Below are 23717 nucleotides of genomic sequence, written 5' to 3'. Positions count from 1 at the left end.
GCACACCCAAAGCACTCCTACGGTATCCGGGAGTTGCACGATCTCATGGTCTAAGGAAAAGATACTTGACATTGGAAAAGCTCTAGCAAACGAAACTACACGATCTTTTATGCTATGCTTAGGATTGGGTCTTGTCCATCACATCATTCTCCTAATGATGTGATCCCGTTATCAACGACATCCAATGTCCATGGTCAGGAAACCGTAACCATCTATTGATCAACGAGCTAGTCAACTAGAGGCTCACTAGGGACATGGTGTTGTCTATGTATTCACACATGTATTACGATTTCCGGACAATACAATTATAGCATGAATAATGGACAATTACCATGAACAAAGAAATATAATAATAACCATTTATTATTGCCTCTAGGGCATATTTCCAACAGTCTCCCACTTGCACTAGAGTCAATAATCTAGTTCACATCACCATGTGATTAACACTCACTGGTCACATCACCATGTGACCAACATCTAAAGAGTTTACTAGAGTCAACAATCTAGTTCACATCACTATGTGATTATCACTCAATGTGTTCTGGTTTGGTCATGTTATGCTTGTGAGAGAGGTTATTAGTCAACGGGTCTGAACCTTTCAGAACCGTGTGCTTTACGAATATCTATGTCATCTTGTGGATGCTACCACGCGCTATTTGGAGCCATTTCAAATAATTTCTCTACTATACGAATCCGGTTTACTACTCAGAGTCATCCGGATTAGTGTCAAAGTTCGCATCGACGTAACCCTTTACGACGAACTCCTTTCCACCTCCATAATCGAGAAAATTCCTTAATCCACTAGGTACTAAGGATAAGTTCGACCGCTGTCATGAGATCCTTTCCCGGATCACCATTGTACCCTCTTGACCAACTCATGGCAAGGCACACTACATGTGCGGTACACAGCATAGCATACTATAGAGCCTATGTCTAAAGCATAGGGGACGACCTTCGTCCTTTCTCTATCTTCCGCTGTGGTCAGGTCTTGAGTCTCACTCAATACTCACACCTTGTAACACAGCCAAGAACTCCTTCTTTGCTGATCTATTTTGAACTCTTTCAAAATCATGTCAAGGTGTGCTGTCTTTTGAAAGTATCATCAGGCGTCTTGATCTATCTCTATGGATCTTGATGCCCAATATGTAAGCAGCTTTATCCAGGTCTTCCTTTGAAAAACTCCTTTCAAACAACCCTTTATGCTTTCCAGAAATTTTACATCATTTCGGATCAACAATATGTCATTCACATATACTTATCAGAAATGTTGTAGCGCTCCCACTCACTTTATTGTAAATACAAGTTTCCAACAAACTTTGTATAAACCCAAAAACTTTGATCACTCCATCAAAGCGTATATTCTGACTCCGAGATGCTTGCTCTAATCCATGGAAGGATCGCTGGAGCTAGCATACCTTTTAGCATCCTTAGGATCGACAAAACCTTTCTGATTGTATCACATACAACCTTTCCTTACGAAAACTGGTAAGGAAACTCGTTTTGACATCCATCTGCCAGATTTCATAAATGTAGCTAATGCTAACATGATTCCGACGGACCTAAGCATCGCTACGGATGAGAAAAACTCATCGTAGTCAACTCCTTAAACTTGTGAAAATACTCTTTGCCACAAGTCGAGCTTCATAGACGGTAACATTACCGTCCATGTCCGTCTTCTTCTTAAAGATCCATTTATCTCAATGGCTTGCCCATCATCGGGCAAGTTCACCAAAGTCCATGCTTTGTTCTGATACATGGATTCTATCTCGGATTTCATGGCCTTGAGCCATTCGTCAGAATATGGGCCCACCATCGCTTCTCCATAGCTCGTAGGTTCATTGTTGTCTAGCAACATGACTTCCAAGACAGGATCACGCATTACTCTGAAGTAGTGCGCATCCTCGTCGTCCTACGAGGTTTGGTAGTGACTTGATCCGAAGTTTCATGATCACTATCATAAGCTTCCACTTCAATTGGTGTAGGTGCCACAGGAACAACTTCCTGTGCCCTGCTACACACTAGTTGAAGCGACGGTTCAATAACCTTATCAAGTCTCCACCATCCTCCCACTCAATTCTTTCGAGAGAAACTTTTCCTCGAGAAAGGACTCGTTTCTAGAAACAATTACTTTTGCTTCCAGATCTGAAATAGGAGGTATACCCAACTATTTTTGGGTATTCTATGAAGATGCATTTATCCGCTTTGGGTTCGAGCTTATCAGCCTGAAACTTTTTCACATAAGCATCGCAGCCCCAAACTTTTAAGAAACGACAACTTAGGTTTCTATAAACGGTGTCGTCTCAACGGATTTGCGTGGTGCCCCTTTTAAAGTGAATGCGGTTGTCTCTAATGCCTAACCCATAAACGATAGTGGTAATTTGATAAGAAACATCATGGTGTGCACCATATCCAATAGGGTGCAGTTATGATGTTCGGACACACCATCACACTATGGTGTTCCAGGCGGTATTAATTGTGAAACATCTTCCACAATGTCTCAATTGTGTGCCAAACTCGTATCTCAGATACTCATCTCTATGATCATATCACAGATATTTTATCCTCTTGTCACGACGACCTTCAACTTCTCTCTGAAATTACTTGAACCTTTCAATAATTCAGACTAGTGTTTCATCAAGTAAATACACTCAGCATCTACTCAAATCATCTGTGAAGTAAGAACATAACGATGTCCACTGCATGCCTCAGCACTCATTGGACTGCGTACATCAAAATGTATTACTTCCAATAAGTTGCTCTCTTGTTCCATCTCACTGAAAACGAGGACTTTCAGTCATTTTGCCCATGTGGTATGATTTGCATGTCTCAAGTGATTCATAATCAAGTGAGTCCAAACGATCCATCTGTATGGAGTTTCTTCATGCATATATACCAATAGACATGGTTCGCATGTCTCAATCTTTTCAAAAATGAGTGAGTCCAAAGATCCACCTACATGGAGCTTCTTCATGCGTTCTACACCAATATGACTCAAGTGGCAGTGCCACAAGTATGTGGTACTATCATTACTATCTTATATCTTTTTGGCATGAACATGTGTATCGAGATTCATTTTAGGTGCAAGACCATTGAAGGTATTATTCAAATAAACAGAGTAACCATTATTCTCCTTAAATGAATAACCGTTTTGCGGTAAACATAATCCAATCATGTTCAACGCAAACACCAAATCTCGATGGTAGAGGGAGCATGCGATGCTTGATCACATCAACCTTGGAAACACCTCCAACACATATCGTCATCTCACCTTTAGCTAGTCTCCGTTTATTCCGCAGCTTTTATTTCGAGTTACTAACACTTAGCAATCGAACCGGTATCTAATACCCTGGTGCTGCTAGGAGTACTAGTAAAGTACACATTCATATAACGTATATCCAATATACTTCTGTCGACCTTGCCTGCCTTCTCATCTACCAAGTATCTAGGGTAGTACTGCTTCAGTGACCGTTCCTCTCATTACAGAAGCACTTAGTCTCGGGTTTGGGTTCAACCTTGGGATTCTTCACTAGAGCAGCAAACGACTTGTTGTTTCATGAAGTATCCCTTTTGCCCTTGCCCTTCTTAAACTAGTGGTTTTACTAACCATCAACAATTGATGCTCCTTCTTGATTTCTACTCTCGCGGTGTCAAACATCGCGAATAGCTCAAGGATCATCATAACTATCCTTGATATGTTATAGTTCATCACGAAGCTCTACTAGCTTGGTGGCAGTGACTATGGAGAACTATCACTATCTCATCTGGGAGATTAACTCCCATTCGATTCAAGCGATTGTGGCACTCAGACAATCTGAGCACACGCTCAACGATTGAGCTTTTCTCCCTTAGTTTGCAGGCTTAAGAAACTTGTCAGAGGTCTCATACCTCTTGACGTGGGCACTAGTCTGAAATCCCAATTTCAGTCTTCGGAACATCTCACATGTTCTGTGACGTTTCAAAAACGTCTTTGGTGCCACAATTCTAAACCGCACTGAACTATCACGTAGTCATCAAAACGTGTATGTCAGATGTTTCGTAACATCTACAGACGACGCTGAGGTTCAGCACACCGAGCGGTGCATTAAGGACATAAGCCTTCTGTGCAGCAATGAGGACAATCCTCAGTTTACGGACCCAGTCCGCATAATTGCTACTACCAACTTTCAACTAAATTTTCTCTAGGAACATATCTTAACCAGTAGAACTAAAGCGCAAGCTATGACATAATTTGCAAATACCTTTTGACTATGTTCATGATAATGAAGTTCATCTGATTATGTACTCCCACTCAGATAGACATCCCTCTAGTCATCTAAGTGAAACATGATCCGAGTTTAACTAGGCCGTGTCCGATCATCACGTGAGACGGACTAGTCAAGATCGGTGAACATCTCCATGTTGATCGTATCTTCTATACGACTCATGCTCGACCTTTCGGTCCTCCGTGTTCCGAGGCCATGTCTGTACATGCTAGGCTCGTCAAGTCAACCTAAGTGTATTGCGTGTGTTCCGAGGCCATGTCTGTACATGCTAGGCTCGTCAACACCCGTTGTATTCGAACGTTAGAATCTATCACACCCGATCATCACGTGGTGCTTCGAAACAACGAACCTTCGCAACGGTGCACAGTTAGGGTGAACACTTTCTTGAAATTATTATAAGGGATCATCTTACTTACCACCGTCGTTCTAAGCAAATAAGATGCAAAAACATGATAAACATCACATGCAATCAAATAGTGACATGATATGGCCAATATCATCATGCTCCTTTGATCTCCATCTTCGGGGCACCATGATCATCTTCGTCACCGGCATGACACCATGATCTCCATCATTGTGTCTTCATGAAGTCGTCACGCCAACGATTACTTCTACTTCTATGGCTAACTCGTTTAGCAACAAAGTAAAGTAATTTACATGGCGTTATTCAATGACACGCAGGTCATACAAAATAATAAAGACAACTCCTATGGCTCCTGCCGGTTGTCATACTCATCGACATGCAAGTCGTGATTCCTATTACAAGAATATGATCAATCTCATACATCACATATATCATTCATCACATCTTCTGGCCATATCACATCACATAGCACTTGCTGCAAAAACAAGTTAGACGTCCTCTAATTGTTGTTGCAAGTTTTTTACGTGGTTTGTAGGTTTCTAGCAAGAACGTTTTCTTACCTACGTATGACCACAACGTGATTTGCCAATTTCTATTTACCCTTCATAAGGACCCTTTTCATCGAATCCGTTCCGACTAAAGTAGGAGAGACAGACACCCGCTAGCCACCTTATGCATCTAGTGCATGTCAGTCGGTGGAACCTGTCTCACGTAAGCGTACGTGTAAGGTCGGTCCGGGCCGCTTCATCCTACAATGCCGTCGAAACAAGAAACGACTAGTAGCGGCAAGAAGAATTGGCAAACTCAACGCCCACAACTGCTTTGTGTTCTACTCGTGCATAGTAACTACGCATAGACCTGGCTCATGATGCCACTGTTGGGAATCGTAGCATAATTTAAAATTTTCCTATGCTCACCAAGATGCATCTATGGAGTATACTAGCAACGAGGGGAAAGGAGTGCATCTACATACCCTTGTAGATCGCGAGCGGAAGCGTTCCAATGAACGTGGATGACGGAGTCGTACTCGCTGTGATCCAAATCACCGATGACCGAGTGCCGAACGGACGGCACCTCCGCGTTCAACACACGTACGGTGCAGCGACGTCTCCTCCTTCTTGATCCAGCAAGGGGGAAGGAGAGGTTGATGGAGATCCAACAGCACGACGGCGTGGTGGTGGATGTAGCGGGTCTCGGCAGGGCTTTGCCAAGCTTCTGCGAGAGAGAGAGAGGTGTTGCAGGGGAGGAGGGAGGCGCCCAAGGCTGTAGATTGCTGCCCTCCCTCCCCCCTTTATATAGGCCCCCTTGGGAGGGGGGGGCCGGCCAAAACCCATCTAGGGTTGGGGGGGCGGCGGCCAAGGGGTGGAAAGGGGTGCCTTGCCCCCCAAGGCAAGGGGGAAGCCCCCCCACCCTAGGGTTCCCAACCCTAGGCGCATGGGGGGAGGCCCAAGGGGGGGCGCCCAGCCCACTAGGGGCTGGTTCCCTTCCACTTTCAGCCCATGGGGCCCTCCGGGATAGGTGGCCCCACCCGGTGGACCCCCGGGACCCTTCCGGTGGTCCCGGTACAATACCGGTAACCCCCGAAACTTTCCCGGTGGCCGAAACTTGACTTCCTATATATAATTCTTCACCTCCGGACCATTCCAGAACCTCTCGTGACGTCCGGGATCTCATCCGGTACTCTGAACAACTTTCGGGTTTCCGCATACATATATCTCTACAACCCTAGCGTCACCGAACCTTAAGTGTGTAGACCCTACGGGTTCGGGAGACATGCAGACATGACCGAGACGCCTCTCAGGTCAATAACCAACAGCGGGATCTGGATACCCATGTTGGCTCCCACATGTTCCACGATGATCTCATCGGATGAACCACGATGTCGAGGATTCAGTCAATCCCGTATGCAATTCCCTTTGTCAAACGGTATGTTACTTGCCCGAGATTCGATCGTCGGTATCCCAATACCTTGTTCAATCTCGTTACCGGCAAGTCTCTTTACTCGTACCGCAATGCATGATCCCGTGACTAACGCCTTAGTCACATTGAGCTCATTATGATGATGCATTACCGAGTGGGCCCAGAGATACCTCTCCGTCACACGGAGTGACAAATCCCAGTCTCGATCCGTGCCAACCCAACAGACACTTTCGGAGATACCCGTAGTGCACCTTTATAGTCACCCAGTTACGTTGTGACGTTTGGCACACCCAAAGCACTCCTACGGTATCCGGGAGTTGCACGATCTCATGGTCTAAGGAAAAGATACTTGACATTGGAAAAGCTCTAGCAAACGAAACTACACGATCTTTTATGCTATGCTTAGGATTGGGTCTTGTCCATCACATCATTCTCCTAATGATGTGATCCCGTTATCAACGACATCCAATGTCCATGGTCAGGAAACCGTAACCATCTATTGATCAACGAGCTAGTCAACTAGAGGCTCACTAGGGACATGGTGTTGTCTATGTATTCACACATGTATTACGATTTCCGGACAATACAATTATAGCATGAATAATGGACAATTACCATGAACAAAGAAATATAATAATAACCATTTATTATTGCCTCTAGGGCATATTTCCAACACTATTTTGCTTGGAGAGATGGCTCTAGTGATGAGACTATGTACCATTTTATGTTGTGAGTGGTGAGACTATGTACCTGAAATAACTCGTGCTTACTACTTTTCCAGCTTTTTTTTCTCATGATAAAAATATATGCTTAGCTTTAGTATTTTCTCTATTCAGCTGATGTTGTTAATAAAATATTATTAGGACTTAAATATAATCTTAAAAAATGTAGTAAATTATGTTATTTATCTTTCACAGTTTTGTATTTCGTGACAACGCACTGGCATTCAAATAGTAGACATAAATTTATCCAGAAAAAACTGTAGACATATTTTTTGGGCAGCACTACGCGCCGGTGCGCCGGCCCAACGCCAGCATCTTCTTCCCTGTCTCTGCATACAAAAAAAGAACGCGGTGCCTGCGCAGGCGTCATCCCCCGCCGCAGCTCGTCGCAGAGCCAAAAGAGGGCATCGTTCATGGCGGCCCCGCTCACGACGGCAGGCCTACCCTGTCGTCTCCGGCGACGGTGCTCACTGAAGAACCTCCCCTCGTCGTCGATTTCAGTTGGAGATCTTGTCGACGGCCCCCTGGTCGAAACTTCCCCCTTGACCGGTTGCAACTCCGGCCGTTGATGCCCCATGGTGCAGTGCTACGGCGCGCTGCCTGCTAGCCCTCGCCGTTGACGCGTGAGTTTCAGCCAACGGCGGCGAGTCGACCACCAGTCACAACGATGAATGGGATGTAGCAAAAAAAACATCGGTAGTAGCAAAAAGAGAAGGCGGTTGCAGCAAAAATCATCGTCGTCGCCGTCGTCCACAGCTCTGCCGTGAATGGATGTAGCAAATCATCCAGCCGGTCGTAACAAAAAGAGGTTGCGGTTGTAGCAAAATCATCATCGCCAATTGTAGTGGAAAACAGAGTAGCGCTCGTCATGGTACTGGTTGCAACTCTGACACCGGCCGGTTCCAGCCCGCGGTGACCACGGTTGCAACATCAGTAGCATTGTCGCCTCCGGCTCGCCGCGGGTTGGAGTGCCAAGCAACAAAAAACTAAAAGAAACAAAAATCTTTCATTTGTTGGTTGAAGCAAACAAATCACTAGGTTCCAGCAAAAACTAAAGCTGGTTCCAGCAAAACATAGTCGGCTGGAAAAACTCCCAGTGGGTGATTGTAGCAAAAAAATAGCTAGTTCCAGCAAAAACACACACTGGTTCCAACAAAAAAGGTTGCCGTCGGCGGCGAAGGCGCGTCAGGTTCCAGCACAATGCATGGCAGGCAGCAATTACCGATGCCGGTTCCAGCTCTGGGATGCCCCGGTTGCAGTAAAAGGGCTTCGTGGTTCCAGCATCTCGCAAACCGGTCGCACCACCCCGTGTCCCGCGTGGTCACTACGAGCAGCTGCTGGCTTCTGGCACTTGCCGCCGTGATTCCAGCATCTGGAAGCCACGGTTCCAACATTTGTAACCGCGGGTTGTAGCACCGCGGAACTGCGCGGCGCAGTCGCCGTCGATTCACCGTCGATGCAGCCCACCGTCGATGCGGCGCATCCACCATGGGGACTCCTCTCGCTCTCTTCTGCAGCATAAACATCAAGGATGGGAGGGGCAAGGGTGTTGGTTGAGCGGCCATGGCTGGCTCCCAGCAGCGGCCGGTGCCGAATCTCATGGAGAGGGATTCTCTCGCTGGAGAAAAAGAGACAGAGATGGAGGGGATGGGAGTGGCGGAGGAAGAGGATAAGGGAGGGAGGTGGAGAAGAAGATAAGACAGAGAGGAAAAAAAAGAAAAAGTGCATGTGCGGTGGAAGCATCGAGTCGTGGGCTCGTGGCGCATACGTGGTGGGATCGAGCGTGCGCGTGCGACCGGCCAAAGTTTCGGCCGGCGCGCCGTCTACAAGTGTTTTCCATATTTTTTTGAGCAACTTTGGAGACATATTTTTTTTTTTTGAGACATATAAATGGTGCTGGACGAGCGAGGCCAGACACGAGCCCAGTTTCGCCCTTTAAGCCCATTCGGCTCTTAACTAGGTCGGCCCGGAAAGTGCTTAGCAAGCTAGCTGCGAGGACTGAGCTAAGCTCAGATCGGCGGCGGAGAGCTAGGGTTCAGGCGAGATTAACTAATGGCCTCAGTCGCAGCTCGGCGGAGGCAGGAGCTGGCGGCGGAGGGCCAGCGGCACCTCGAGGAGACGATCGCCTCCGCTTTCCAGATCCTTTCCTCCATGAACGACGAGCTCTGCAACCCCGCGCTCTGGTCCTCCTCCGCCGCAGCCACCGCCGCTTCCGCCGCCTCCCAGCATCCCCACCACCAAAACGCAGCTCCCCCGCCACCCCACTCCGCCGACTCCGACGCTGATGCCATGGGGGGAGCCGCGGGGGGCTCTGGCGGTTCGCTCGACGAGGCGAGGCACCGGTACAAGATCGCCGTGGCGGCTTTGCGCGCGTCCATTGCCGCGGTGTCGCCCTCTACTCAGGTGAGAACTTGATGGACTGGGCCATGCGATCCTAACATATATCATACCGTGTGTGAACCTGAGGAAAAATTAGGGACATTTCAATGGTACAGCTTTGAATGAAAAATGACATTTCGATTTTGGAGATATGGGCCTATTTGAAACTAGTGAGTGAAGTGCCTTTTCTTGTCTGACTCAAGAAATAAATGCATAACATTTTTAGCAATCGAGTTTTGCCACATTTGAGCAGTTGAAGATGCTAACCATTATTTCCCTAGAACAGAAGAGATATTGAGTTTTTGGTCATTAAATGGGGGCGAACAAGAACTTTGGGTAGCTACGACTTGTTTATCCTACTATATATCTATATGAACCGAGATTTTGGTTCCGAGAAGGGGGTTGATTATCATCCTGCTCCGTGAACAGATTTATTACTAGTTATGCTTATGCCATTCTGGATAAAATTTGCTTGCTGTAGCTATGATTGAATCAACAGAACCAACATCCAGTGTCGATCTAATTCCCTCTGTTTCCACTTATATTAAAATCAGTGCCCGTGATTACTAGGTTCACATTTTGTTACGTGCCTATAATTATGTCGGGATATTTTCAGGAGATGGGGCCAACAGAATCCAAAGGTGATCAAGCCGAGATTGAGAGATTGGAAGAGCATGCATCTTCTTTGAGAAAGGTACTCCCTTGAGAAGGTCTAATCATTATGATTGATACCATTATGCATGACTCAGGATATTATCAGGAACCAGTCGGTACTTGGTACCAGGTCAGTCGTTGAATGTCAGATGCACTCCCAAGTAACCTATTTTGAATGAGATGTCCATATTGGTGCCTATGACATATTGATATATGGCTTGATTTTTTTTAAAATCCCATGACAAATATGCCTAAAAGAACAGGCCGTTTTTTCGCTGCAAACCTGAAGTTTCCCAGACAGAGCCCTTCTTTCATTTCTTTGTCTTGGTTCTGGTTTCCCAGTGCTTGGATTGTCTTGTTCATTCTGTTGTATACATGAAGAGTATGTTCATTCTACATGTTTCTGGAATTATTCTGGTAAAGGCGCAGAAGTGCATCTGTTGTTTATTTGCCATCATCTGCATGCCTTTTGAATTTACCAAGGTTGATGTACGTCTTTAGAGCAATGCAACAAGGTTTTCCAGAGGTTGGAGCGCACCATCCTTTCTATATAGAATTAAAAATGGATCATTTTAAGTACCCCTAGCAATCACTAGAAGCTATTCCAGTGTGTCCCTAGTGGAAGCTTCTCTATATAGTACTTCCTCTGTCCCAAATTATAAGACGTTTTTGGTAGGCTAAAGTCTTATAATTTGGGACGGAGGTAGTAGCATCCATGCTGTCTGGAAGTTCAAATCGGCTGTATGGCAACTTACAATATCCGTTCTTTTAATCCAGTAACATGTGACATAACGTACATTTTTCTGGTAAGGAAGTCTAACATTGGGATTCTGCTGCAGGAAATTGAAAGCAGAAACAAACAGCTGAAACTCCTCATCGATCAACTCCGTGATCTAATATCAGATATATCAATGTGGCAAAGCCCTTGCTCAGTGTGAGTTGTTGCTGCTAATCAATTCTTACAAGTCCCAAGGGATCTGACAGTTAGATGGGTGCCAAGGCCAAACTGCATACGGTGCTCTCTTTAATTGGAAAGTGAATGGGATATGACCAGATCACTGTTACAAAATTGTGATTCGTGCTGTATTGCCCTTAAGGATTTGAGAAATGTAACGAGTGGCGTTAAATGCAGATTTGCTAGTAACCGAAACACGTGTAAGGTGCATATTGGACCCAACATGGCTATGGTCATAACAGGGAATATTCTTCTATTTTCTCTGAGGATTCGACCCTGGCTCCAATGCTTGTGTAATGCTCCCTTTCTTTTCTTTTGTGATCACTGTTTATGTGGACTTGTGTTCTGTGTGGAGCATATTCTTTTCTTTTAAGTGAAAGTGCTGAAAGATCGTGATATGCCTGTAAAATATTTGAGTCCTTAGCTGTGCAATTGGTCTCCCATTCGATCGTATTTATTCAGAGGGAGTTCTGTAGGACTGATATCCTTCTAAGTTTTTCGCATGAGAGTTTCAGAGCCTTTGAAAGAATGGCCCAAAGAATATGTTACTTCTGTTCACATTCACATGATAAAGGATTCCTGCCATTCACTCTTAACCAAGAAACATCTTCATGCAATACTGTAGTGCCATTCTCTTAACCAAGAAACATCTTCATGCAATACTGTAGTGAAACACCTACATATTTACTTCTTGCACATTAGGGACCCAGTAGATATGCCATACAATTTCTGCATTGTTTAGTTTTCCTTGTTTCATAAAAATATGCATTTACGTCCAAAGATCAGACGGATCATCGAACAACCAATTTGGTTACTAGTAGCTCATGTGAACAATCTGCTGCTCGAAATTGCGCAGGCCATGCATCATTCAGTGGAAATGAAAGAATATGCTGACCAAATTCTACCAAGCAACCTTTAAGTTAAAGATACCTGATATGGTGTTCATAACCCGCCATTCCCAATTACTCCCTCTGTCCCAAAATATAAGAACGTTTTTAACACTATACTAGTATCAAAAGCATTCTTATATTATGGGACGGAGGGAGTAATACATAACTTACAGACAACACTGCATAGAACCATCATCCTCTTTTTAGATAACAGAAGGGTGTTACTCCCGGCAACCACATCGTCGGATACGACCATCACTCTACAACAATCAGTCAAACACTGTACAAACTGGACACACACTATCAGGTCACAGTGGGCTGCATATTACTGTACCAAAGACCTCTTCACATCATTCTAGGAAGCTCTGCAAACGCTCCTTGTGCCGCGCGCTTCTTTCAGCATGTGAACTTGTCGATTTCTACCAGTAAGTCGTTGTCAAGTATCGATGATGTTGCCTTATCAGATGCACCCAATTCAGCCTGCATTTAGACCAGCATCGTAAGTGCACTGCTGAGATTTGATTTTGGATAGAAAGAACAAAACCAAATGCACTCTAATGAGTTCTACATAGCTGTCAACATTTGCAGTTCATCTATGAAAAATAAATGGTATTTTCTCTTCAGAAGTATTTTGTTTCAAATTGACACTGTGCATATCACTACTTTATGCTTTACACATCAAAGAGTAAGATTTCACTACATATGGTTTCGTTCCCTTGAAAGAGGTTAGCACCTCAGTCCTTTTGTTCTTTTGAGAAAGTTGCTCTTTATTTTTCTAATATTTCTAGATCGTGGTATGAACTATAGTTTCATTGGGCAACTTGGCTTATGATCACAACATTGCTTAAATGTCAAATCCATGAACTACTTACAGTCGCCTGGCGAAATTCCTCGAGCATTCGACGATACTGCATCCTTGCTTCAGGAGAGTCCACCATGGACAACACTCTTGACACAGACTCCTTCACAGATTCATCAACCTTCTGCCGACGGAAGATCTTGACTGCTTCATCATCATCGAACTCATCATCGTCTTCCTCCTCTCCCTCTTCTGCTTCAATCATCACTGATTGTTCGGCTCGGAAGCCACGTAGGCCATGTCCTTTCCGGCGCCACCTTAGTATTACTTTCTCTAGCACACTAACAGTGCTTACAAATGTCTTGTACTTCTTTCTCACTTGGTGACCTCTTACATGAGCCTATACAAAGTAAGGTCTTTAATGTTAGCAAAGTAAAACACAACTTACCTGATATCATGTACCAGCGAGTTCAAAGCCCAATCATATACCAGCGAGTTCAACTTGAATGCAGTTTTTAAACCAAATATTTATAACTCTGTTACCTGTATTTTAACTACATTTCTGCGCATCTGGAGAAAATTCTTGCGCCCTTTCCAACCTCTGTATTTCTTCTGAATTGAAACAGCTGCTTTATCACAAAACTGACCGTTCGAAACATGATGTTGGTAGTATAACCTTGATGCAGCTGCAAGTTCATCTATATCTTCTTGTGTCATCCCATATTCATCCTTAAGTCGAGCGTCCTTGTGTTGTCTCCTCCTGAAAGAAAAGGCACGGAAGGCATTCTGAATTCGAGCCGCTGCTTGAGCTGCATTTCTCACGGCCGCCAAAGAGTCTTTCAGTGAGAGTTCATCTTCTGTGCCCCCATGAAGTTGGGCACTCCTCTGAGATATGCTCTCTACTGCTCGCTCTGCTTCAATTGCAGCTAATCCTTCTGAAATACCACTCTCTTCTATAGTCAGCGATGCAAGATAGCTAGTTAACGCCACTTCTGAAAGATAGCCGGCAAGGCCCACATGTCCTCGCTCAGAAGCCAGGAAAGCTGCTGATTTGCCCACTGGATCTTGTGCAGTGGGATCGGTGACTGCTGGAGCTGAAGCACCAGCAGCAAGAAGTGCAGCAACCATCTTTTCCCTGCAACAAAAACGGACTTACTTAACAAGGTTGCTTGCTAGTTCCATGCCAATAAATTGCAATACACGCTAACATATGGAGAGAGATGTCAAAAAAAAATACAAGTCATTTCAAGATATGCTGACGTATTGCATTTTGTGTGCACAAAATCCATTAGTCAAGACATCTTGGATGCTAAAAGGTTATCTTTTCTATTCAACATACAGTGTCCATTTCTACTTCATTTGTGACCTACGTTCAGCAGTTGGGCATTACTTGTTACAAAGTCAGTGGCATGGGGGCCGAGAGTACCCAAGTACAACCACATTTGAAATTTTGGAAAAACAATGTTTTCTTCAGCCAATGAAAGAATATATTATTTTTTTGTAAGAACTGTAAATAACTTTTTAGGAAGTTAAGAGTTATAATAAACGGGTTTGCCAAGGCACATCTAGATGTGCCTTAAGTATTGCACATCCAAGTCCTATACCATTGATTTTACGTTAAGATTCGTCCTGGTTAGTCAAAACGGAATCTAAATAACCAGCGGTAGAATATATTTTTCTGATTACCTTCCATAATAAGCAGCCCAATGAAGTGCAGTCCATCCATTCGAATCACGTAAATTTATGCCAACGCCAGCACCGAGAACTGAAGACAGTGCCCAGTCATAGCCCAGCGCAGAGATTAAGTGTATGATACCTTGCTCATTTTTGGACAGAGAACATGTTCCATCATCTCCTTGGAGCCTCAATGATAACCACTGTTGTAATTTACTTTTCAGCAATTCCTCCATGATCCAATCAACCCTGCTTAGTGGATTTTCACATCCTACATCAAGTTCGTTAATCAACCGCTGCCAGTTATCCTCATTCATTTTAAGTTTTGGACTCTGTCCAGGCTGAGGATCATCACCCGAAGCTGCAGAGGATCTGTTGTCACACAAAAGTATTCTTGCAAACTTGGCAATAAGTGACAACTCTTCAGTAGACTTCATAGATGATGGTGCGAAATCTGTGAAACTAGAAGCCGTTGACTTTGCACGGAACTCAAAGTCCTTGATTTCACTGCAAACTTTTCTATTTCCAGTGGTAATACAGAGTGTGAGCTTTCCGGCACTGTGTAGTGGCGTGTGGCAGCGGAGAACACCTGGCTGAACAATTTCAACAGGCACCTCAGTGTCACCGAACATTACTGCCCAGCATATATTCGACGGGTCACACAAGAAATCTCCAGTAATGATGACCTGCATTGAGAGAGGAACAACAAGACGTAAGATTAGTTGGTGTTAAGACGTAGAAAGCTAAAATGTTCATGGTGTACCTTGGTGATCTCATAGCAGAATGCCCATTCTGGAGAGATCTCACGAATGCTAAACTGTTGCTTCTGTTTCAAGGCTAATCTTGTATCTTCTTCGGAGGACGGTTCAAACTGACCATTGTCGAAGAACTCTGATATTTCATAGCCACATGAATTGCTTTGGTACGAACTGCTTTGAAGTGTTACAGGTGTTGTTCTTTGCCAATCCGGGTTCAGACAGCTTTCAAGACTACTGTCATGAGCTGAAAGAGTATTAATGCCATTGATTCCTTCATCTCTTGGTATGAAGTTATAAGATGGTGAGTCGATAGTGTCTTCTGATCCCAAAAGAAATCTTTTAGCGGCAGAAATTTGCAGCTGCAAATTACTGCTGTCTAGGCCTCCTGGTGGTTGATATTCCGAACTTTGCTGATAGTGGGCACCAAACTGTTCATGGTAAAATGTAAGGTGTCAACACAGTTCATTGAGGGTGATAACAAAGAAAGAATCACCACTCTTTACATAGTAAAACAACTGTTATAGTTCTGGGCATGGTAAAGTACGTTCTGACCACAATTTTGACATGGAGCCAACAAGATGGTTAGGACATTTCATTTTATGCATTCTGTTACTAAAGTAGTACTATCATGGCCCAGACCTTAAATGCACAGCAACTTAAATGCCCTCGATGAATTAGTTAAAGAAGGTATCTTCCAAGGTATTCAACCAGGAAGACTTTGCAGGTATCCCTCTTACAAAAGCAATCAGAATAACACAGTAGATTCTTCACAACTCATTCTTTACGTTGAAAAAATCACACGAGGATAGTAAAAATCAGTCACCATTTCCTTACCTGGTATGTAGATGAAGCTGGCAAACCTAAATCGGACTGCAGAACATTTTCCCATGATGATGATATCCCCCTGCCAACACCATGAGCTCCTTCTGGTCGAATTTGATTTGCTTCATCGTCAGCTGAATAAGGATGCGACATAATATGATTTAATTTACAATATCAGACAATCAATAAGTTAGTCCAGAGTATGACGCCTTATAGTGTGTATTGACGTCTCTAGACGAAACTTTTGGCACAAAATTAAGTGGTATCAAGACGCCGGCAAAAAAAGGTTGAATCACAAAGGTGTACTGTGAGGAGAGAAACTTTTGGCAAATCAAGCACAAAGCATGCTTGTCAGTGTGCCATTTTTATTTATCAATTTCGATATTCTAGTTTAGTTTTTCCATGGATCTAGCTTGGAAGATATGCAGGGTTACCAGAAACTTTACCTAGACTGTTGTTTGTCTGATTTCCCTGTACATCTGCAGCCTCAGTATTTGTAGTGAAGTCCAAAGAACGCGCTTGATTTATGTAAATGTAGTCATCATCACCCAAACTTAACTGCTCAGCAATGCTCTTCAAAGCTTGGTTGAGCCCAGATGTATTTGTAGAGTCATTATTATTTACCATGCAAAATTCGGAACTTCGTTCCAGACTACTCTGGTCAAGCTCTGGTATCCCCATTACAGTTGATTGCTGAAGCTCCGGTATGCTTAGTAGAACGCCACTGTCATGGTTGTACTCTTTGTTTGCAGAATAAGAACTTACTTCAGTTACAGAACTCTGGTGGGATTCATTGCCCTCGCTAAAGTCTGATGTGGAGCCGTGCTTTCCATGTATGTCATTTGGATAACTCAAGGTTGAAAGAGATCCCGCTGATCCATTTGACAATGTTGAATAATATCGTCCCTGTAAGAAAGTTGCATGCAAAAAAATTACTCATTGGATGTGCTCCCATTGTATTCAAATTAAAAAGATTGGATGGAAATAATTTATCACTAAACAAGTGAGTGAGATCAAATCAAATAGATTTGAATACTACTTTCAAGTTCATATTAAATTGCTCATAATCAATAGGTGAGATCAAGGTGCCGCATTCGTTTGGAGGGATCAAAATTCTCACGTCAACTGAGATAAAGAGAAAAGATCACTGCTTATTTTTGCTAGGGTCACATTTGGACGTTGTAGATTAGTTTAAGAGAAGACCTGCACCACTATTTTGTGAAACCAGATTATAACGGTGTGGATTAGTTACAAAGAAAAAAATCCACTTCAGTTATTTGGTGGGAACAGATTATAACTGTGTAGATTGGAAATGTCGTAAGAATCCTCTTAAAAGACCCAATTACGCAAATGGTTGTAAGAAATTTTTCTGGAATAGTGCAACGACCTTAGCTAATCCATTATGAAAATATTTAAGGCGCAGGGCAGCAGTTATCACTTATATTATACGTGTACAACCATAACTGTAAGTTTCCACTTTTATTTATTCGGTGTTTTACGTGCAATATTACAAGAGCACTCTGCAACAAGTGATTGCTCTGTGGAAGAGAACCACGATCAGGTTTGACACTTCCTAATGATAGATTGTATAACTGAATCCTGATATGGACTCATGCTGATAAGTATTATTGAATATTCATTTTAGTGAGATGACTGAAATGCTGCGCTGGTTAACATTTTAGCACATGATGACCAGTTCAATTTCAGCATGAGCTGATACTGTTGATTAGCCTTTTACATGAGGATATGTTAGCTCACTCAGTCAAGTTCTCTCACTATTTATTTCCCACTTCCCAGACAGATGATTTGACCAGATAATACCAGAAAAATATTCACAGGAAAGGATATCATGACAATCTATACTTGCTCCCAAAGATAATACTCACATACCTCGGCTACTTCTCTATATTGTACCAGCACAATGTGGTCGTATGCACTGCAGAAAAGGAGAACATGTATTATAATAATTAGTACCAATCACTCTTCTTTGCATAGAAAAATGTTTGCATTGTTTCCTAGATAGCAAATGAATAGCAAGTACTTCCTCCGTTCACTATTATAAGACGTTCACTATTTTAGTGTGTTTCTTCACTCATTTCAGTCCGTATGTAGTCCATATTGAAATATCCAAAACATCTTATATTTGTGAGGGGATCGAGTAGCACTCAGGCATCTTAGCACAATTGCAACCTGACGGTAACATAAAATTATAAATGGCATAGTTCACAATCTCAAAGAAGTCTTAAGATACTGAGATAGCTTAATGGCGAAGCTGATCTTACGGTTCCAGCATCCAGAAACATCGTCTCTGAAAATATGGATTTTGCTCTCCGTGAGCATAGTAGCAACTCAGAGCATCGATATTTCCAACCTGTATTGATATGAAAATGTCATATATAAGATTAAGTGCTAAGTGTGTTGATTAACAACTAATTCTGAAGTTCTACTTATAAACTTTTCGTTAAAATCCATTACAACACAAAATGATCAGGCTAACCATACAACACCTTCTCATTTCTAGGCATGTGTGTTAGCATTGCTGTGATTGCTAAGATATCACAACATATATAGACATAGACACATGTATTGATAAAAAAAGGAACAAGCCCAATACACTGTTTGCAAGAACAGTAGATGTAAGACTCGTGTCACTTGCATTGTCTCTCATAAATTAAAGTTATCTCTAGAATTAAATATTCAAATTCCAAACCATAAGTAAGTTATCTGCAGAGAACACCAAATAAAGATATTTCAGCTATACAATATTCAGGTAAAAGAATGATTGCAAAAAAAATCAAGTAAAAGAATGACTAAAAAATGACATAGTTGTTTCTTGTTGCCTTGCCCCAATTCCGATGTATTGCTTGACAAAGCAGTAAAAACTATATGGTAAAGCAAACTGGGCAAAGATATCCATTTAAGAACTATAAATGAATATGTACAAATGTTCAACGCAATTCAGCTAAATGGATGTGAATGATCTGATTAATTTGTGATATTTGATTTGCCATACAACATCACACAGACTGTACAATTGTGTTGCTACTTGGAAGGATGATGCATTATTAGAAGGAACTTGCACACCTAGTGACCCGACAAGTCCTGACAGACGGCAACCTCTCTTGTTGGCAAGAGTGTTGACAAGACAAAAATAACTGGAATACTATGACACTATACTGAGCTTTCTGAAGCAAACCTTCAATCGCTCGTGAGCCTCCCCGACAGTTCTTCCGTCTTTCTTCCTTCGCCATGCATAACCATCTTTCCGGAAAAACCGATTCACACGGCGATTGTAAAGGAATAGTGCACCACCTAGAGAACAAATGACGCTGTTATTGTAAAACAGAAGTAAAAGCAAATTTCTCAAAATTAAGGAGATGTGCTTACTGGGTGGCTTATTTGGTGGCTCGTGGGTGATCTGGAGCTGCTCATGATTCAACAAGATATAGTAGACTTCAGAAGGCTTTAACCACCTGCTCTTTGCTTCTCTGAGAAGCACGTTGATGTCGAAACCTACGAGAGGAAGAACTAGAAGATAAGACAAAGTAGTAGTCGGTTTTGTACCAGGTCCAAAATGAAGGTAACCTTTAGTTATGCATGAGTTGAAGCAATCAATCATTCTCTCCTCGAAACAATGATGCTACATAAAGCTGGGAAGTCAAACATGATCCAATGTTTGCACAAGCACAACAGTATGGTGAAGACCAGGATTACTTGAAATCCTAAGACAAGCCTAGTGCCACCCAACAAATCTTAATGGAAATAATAAATCTGCTTCCAGAAGTTTATATTCTACATTCGATCAGAATTAAAGCGAAAATGTTTAAGACTTGGAACCCTAGGTCATGGAAAACAAGCTGATTAAACAATCTTGAGCAACAGTTGAACTCTTGTTTGATTAGACAGTGCTGTAGCAGCTACGACCATTGATCTTGTGATAAGAATTAAAAAATAGAGTATAAAATAAAAAATGGCCCCGGCTACTGAAAAGGATCGGCTGCAGACCAAATTTGATCATCGCCGCAACAATATTAGAAGGGCCCAAGAAAGAGCAATTCCAAGATGAAATACACAATCTAGCGTTAAATGCCTTACACAAGACCAAGAAGGCCCCCTTGCTACTGCATCAACCTTAACAAGCACTCGACCCCCGGGTCAAGAAGTCGAGTCCCGCCCAGGTCAACTCACAAGCCCTACCAAAGAATCAAACGGAACAAAGGATGAGAGAGCTCCACTCACTCTGGCTCATGGTCACTTGCGGAGATCCGGCCGCCTCGAAGCTCTCATGGAAGGAGGGGGTTGGACGAGAACTCCACGAAATGGAAGCCCCGACTCCAAACAAACAAGAACTGAAACAGTAAGCAGGCAAGTGGGTGAAGGCGCTGATGCTGCTTGTGCTTGGACTTGGATGGGGAGGTAGGATAGCACCAAGGGTTCTTTCCCAGAAAAGTGCAACAGCTGGGACGCAGGAGGGGAAGAGAAGTTGCTCTGACCCGAGATGGAGGGGGGGATCGGCTCGGCTCCTTCCTTCCGTTCCGTCATTCAAGAATCAACGCGGAGAAGGAGACCCGCTGTTTTGTCCCCTTGTGTTGTCCACCCCAAAGTATACTGGTACCGAATAAAGTGGTGCTGCGTTGTACGCGCGCACGTGGAAATTACACCGTGCAAGGCCGACACCTGCCTTTTAAGCATCTACAGCCGGGCCTCAAACCCCGGACGGACGGCCCAGTCATGAAATTCGATCAAAGATGGACGCCTTCAACGGTGCTCAAATGGTCGGGCTGATCCGCATATCCAGCCCAAATATGGTGCGAATATGGGACGTCGGGCACGCTCTTACACGTCCATCATGTTGGACTAATGATGGGGGTTTCACATGGAATCGCCCGAAAACCCGGAGGTCCGACGGACATCTCCTCATGTAGGGGTGTGAATGCCGCATGACGCCGCTTTGGCTCGCCGCCCGAGGCCAAATCCGGCTATTTAAGCCAGTCGGCGTCCCCCAACCCTAGCCCATCCACCTTCCCTCCTCTCCGCGCCGCCAGCCCGAGCCCATCCACCTCATCTCTCTCGCTCCGCCGCTCTTCCCACGCTCTCCAGTTTCGCTGGTCCGGTAGCAGATAACCACGTACGCTATGCTCACACCGGAGTGCCGGTACCAGATCGAGCAGGAGATCCGGGCGAGGCACGCCGCGCGCTGCCGGCATCGCTGCCGGGCTGCCTCTGGACTTGCTGGAGCCGGAGGAGGAGGATGAGAAGGCGGAGGAGGAGGAAGGAGAGGAGCAGCAGCCGGCTCTGATGGAGGTGGCGGATCCGGAGGAGGACGAGGAGCAGCCGGAGTAGGAGCTGGCGCCGGCTCCGGGGTTCAACATAGAGGACATGGAGGCGGAGTTCATCGTCGCCCAAGCGGCCGAGACGGCGAAGCAGCAGGCCATCCTGGAGTCCATCCAGGATGAGCCTGTATGGAGGCCAACCGACAGTTCATCCGGTAGGAACAGGCGGCGACCAACACGCTCTTCGACGAGGTCAAAGCCGAGATGGATGCAGAGGCTGACGCGGAGGAGCTAGATCCACGGCTGTCACCCATGTACCCAGAGCCAGGCATGGAGATAGTGGACATCTCCGACGAGGATTAGGGTAGTTGATCTACGTGGTACGTGGATTTTATCCTTTGCATGCTTTTGTGTGGATTTAAGATTTCTAGTATAAGATATCCGGATGTGGATGAGCAAATTTTAGGACTGTCCGGTCACCGCCTAGGGACGCGCCCGGGCGCGTCCGCGGGCGTTTGAGGGCCCAGATTTGCCTGGTCTGGTTGTAGATGCTCTTAGTTTAGACTGGTATAAGGGTATCACCAACATTGACTCTTAAAGCGCCCGCATACGTCCGGACCATGCCGTCCAGACCCTAGAAGCCATCCAACGCTGAACTCATCCGTCCATGGAGCAGTCCAGACCATGTTTTTGGGCAAACTGGAACCAAACGTGGGGGCTTTGCGGGAGTTTGGACATGAGACACGTCAGACTCTTAAACCCATGGCCCACGCACGCCACCATCATGGTCTCCCCATAGGGTTACAATCACATGATAGTTAAGGGCCACACAGTGGACACGACCAGATATGGGTTTACCTGAACTCCCCTGTCAACTTTGCAAAGACTAGGTATTGAGGTTTTACTGTCACCTCAAATTTCCTCAACATCCTACCCTATGCAATTGAAGGAAATATGCCCTAGAGGCAATAATAAAGTTATTATTTATTTCCTTATTTCATGATAAATGTTTATTATTCATGCTAGAAATGTATTAACCGGAAACATAATACATGTGTGAATACATAGACAAACATAGTGTCACTAGTATGCCTCTACTTGACTAGCTCGTTAATCAAAAATGGTTAAGTTTCCTAACCATAGATATGAGTTGTCATTTGATTAACGGGATCACATCATTAGGAGAATGATGTGATTGACTTGACCCATTCCGTTAGCTTAGCACTTGATCGTTTAGTATGTTGCTATTGCTTTCTTCATGACTTATACATGTTCCTATGACTATGAGATTATGCAACTCCCGTTTACCGGAGGAACACTTTGTGTGCTACCAAACGTCACAACGTAATTGGGTGATTATAAATGTGCTCTACAGGTGTCTCTGAAGGTACTTGTTGAGTTGGCGTATTTCGAGATTAGGATTTGTCACTCTGATTGTCAGAGAGGTATCTCTGGGCCCTCTCGGTAATGCACATCACTATAAGCCTTGCAAGCAATGTGACTAATGAGTTAGTTGCGGGATGATGCATTACGGAACGAGTAAAGAGACTTCCCGGTAACGAGATTGAACTAGGTATTGAGATACCGACGATCGAATCTCGGGCAAGTAACATACCGATGACAAAGGGAACAACGTATGTTGTTATGCGGTTTGATCGATAAAGATCTTCGTAGAATATGTGGGAGCCAATATGAGCATCCAGGTTCCGCTATTGGTTATTGACCGGAGATGTGTCTCGGTCATGTCTACATAGTTCTCGAACCCGTAGGGTCCGCATGCTTAACGTTCGGTGACGATTTGTATTATGAGTTTATGTGATTTTATGTACCGAAGGTAGTTCGGAGTCCCGGATGAGATCGGGACATGACGAGGAGTCTCGAAATGGTCGAGACGTAAAGATCGATATATTGGACGACTATATTCAGACATCGGAAAGGTTCCAAGTGGTTCGGGTATTTTTCGGAGTACCGGGGAGTTACGGGAATACGGGGGAAGAAGTATATGGGCCTTATTGGGCTTTAGGGGAGAGAGAGAGAGAGAGGCAGGCCGCGCGCCCCCCAATGACTAGTCCGAATTGGACTAGGGGGAGGGGCGGCGCCCCCTCCTTCCTTCTCTTCCCTCTTCCCCTTCCTTGTCTCCTACTCCTACTACTTGGAAGGGGAGGAATCCTACTCCCGGTGGGAGTAGGACTCCTCCAGGGCGCGCCATAGGGGCCGGCCCTCTCCCCCTCCTCCACTCCTTTAT

The 23717-nt window shown here is 44.3% G+C and overlaps 2 protein-coding genes across 4 annotated transcripts; one reads left to right on the top strand and one right to left on the bottom strand.

Annotated features, from left to right (window-relative positions):
• The first annotated feature begins 9193 nt into the window (after window positions 1-9193).
• Window positions 9194-11572, top strand: LOC123053144 (mediator of RNA polymerase II transcription subunit 30). The gene is made up of 3 exons (XM_044476551.1): window positions 9194-9671; window positions 10264-10341; window positions 11141-11572. The coding sequence occupies exons 1-3, from the start codon at window positions 9321-9323 to the stop codon at window positions 11237-11239; spliced, it is 528 nt and encodes a 175-aa protein (XP_044332486.1). The 5' UTR covers window positions 9194-9320; the 3' UTR covers window positions 11240-11572.
• Window positions 11573-12155: 583 nt separating this feature from the next.
• On the bottom strand, window positions 12156-20749 carry LOC123053143 (calmodulin-binding transcription activator 4). 3 transcript variants are annotated; one of them, XM_044476548.1, is made up of 13 exons: window positions 20693-20716; window positions 20439-20548; window positions 19587-19712; window positions 19396-19511; window positions 18482-18570; window positions 18090-18135; window positions 16646-17105; window positions 16212-16333; window positions 15383-15805; window positions 14632-15305; window positions 13489-14080; window positions 13019-13345; window positions 12156-12626 (listed from the first exon to the last, which is right to left on the bottom strand). In XM_044476548.1, exons 2-13 carry the CDS (start codon window positions 20446-20448, stop codon window positions 12543-12545), a joined length of 3069 nt encoding a protein of 1022 aa, XP_044332483.1. In that variant the 5' UTR covers window positions 20449-20548; window positions 20693-20716; the 3' UTR covers window positions 12156-12542. The 3 variants fall into 3 exon arrangements, with proteins under 3 accessions (XP_044332483.1, XP_044332482.1, XP_044332485.1); XM_044476547.1 differs by having other exon boundaries at window positions 20439-20749; XM_044476550.1 differs by lacking the exons at window positions 19587-19712; window positions 20439-20548; window positions 20693-20716 and having other exon boundaries at window positions 18090-18389.
• Between the last annotated feature and the right edge of the window lie 2968 nt (window positions 20750-23717).

Source organism: Triticum aestivum, chromosome 2D (assembly GCF_018294505.1).
Source record: "Triticum aestivum cultivar Chinese Spring chromosome 2D, IWGSC CS RefSeq v2.1, whole genome shotgun sequence".
Classification (NCBI taxonomy): Eukaryota; Viridiplantae; Streptophyta; class Magnoliopsida; order Poales; family Poaceae; genus Triticum; species Triticum aestivum.
This window is presented reverse-complemented; position numbering and strand designations above follow the sequence as displayed.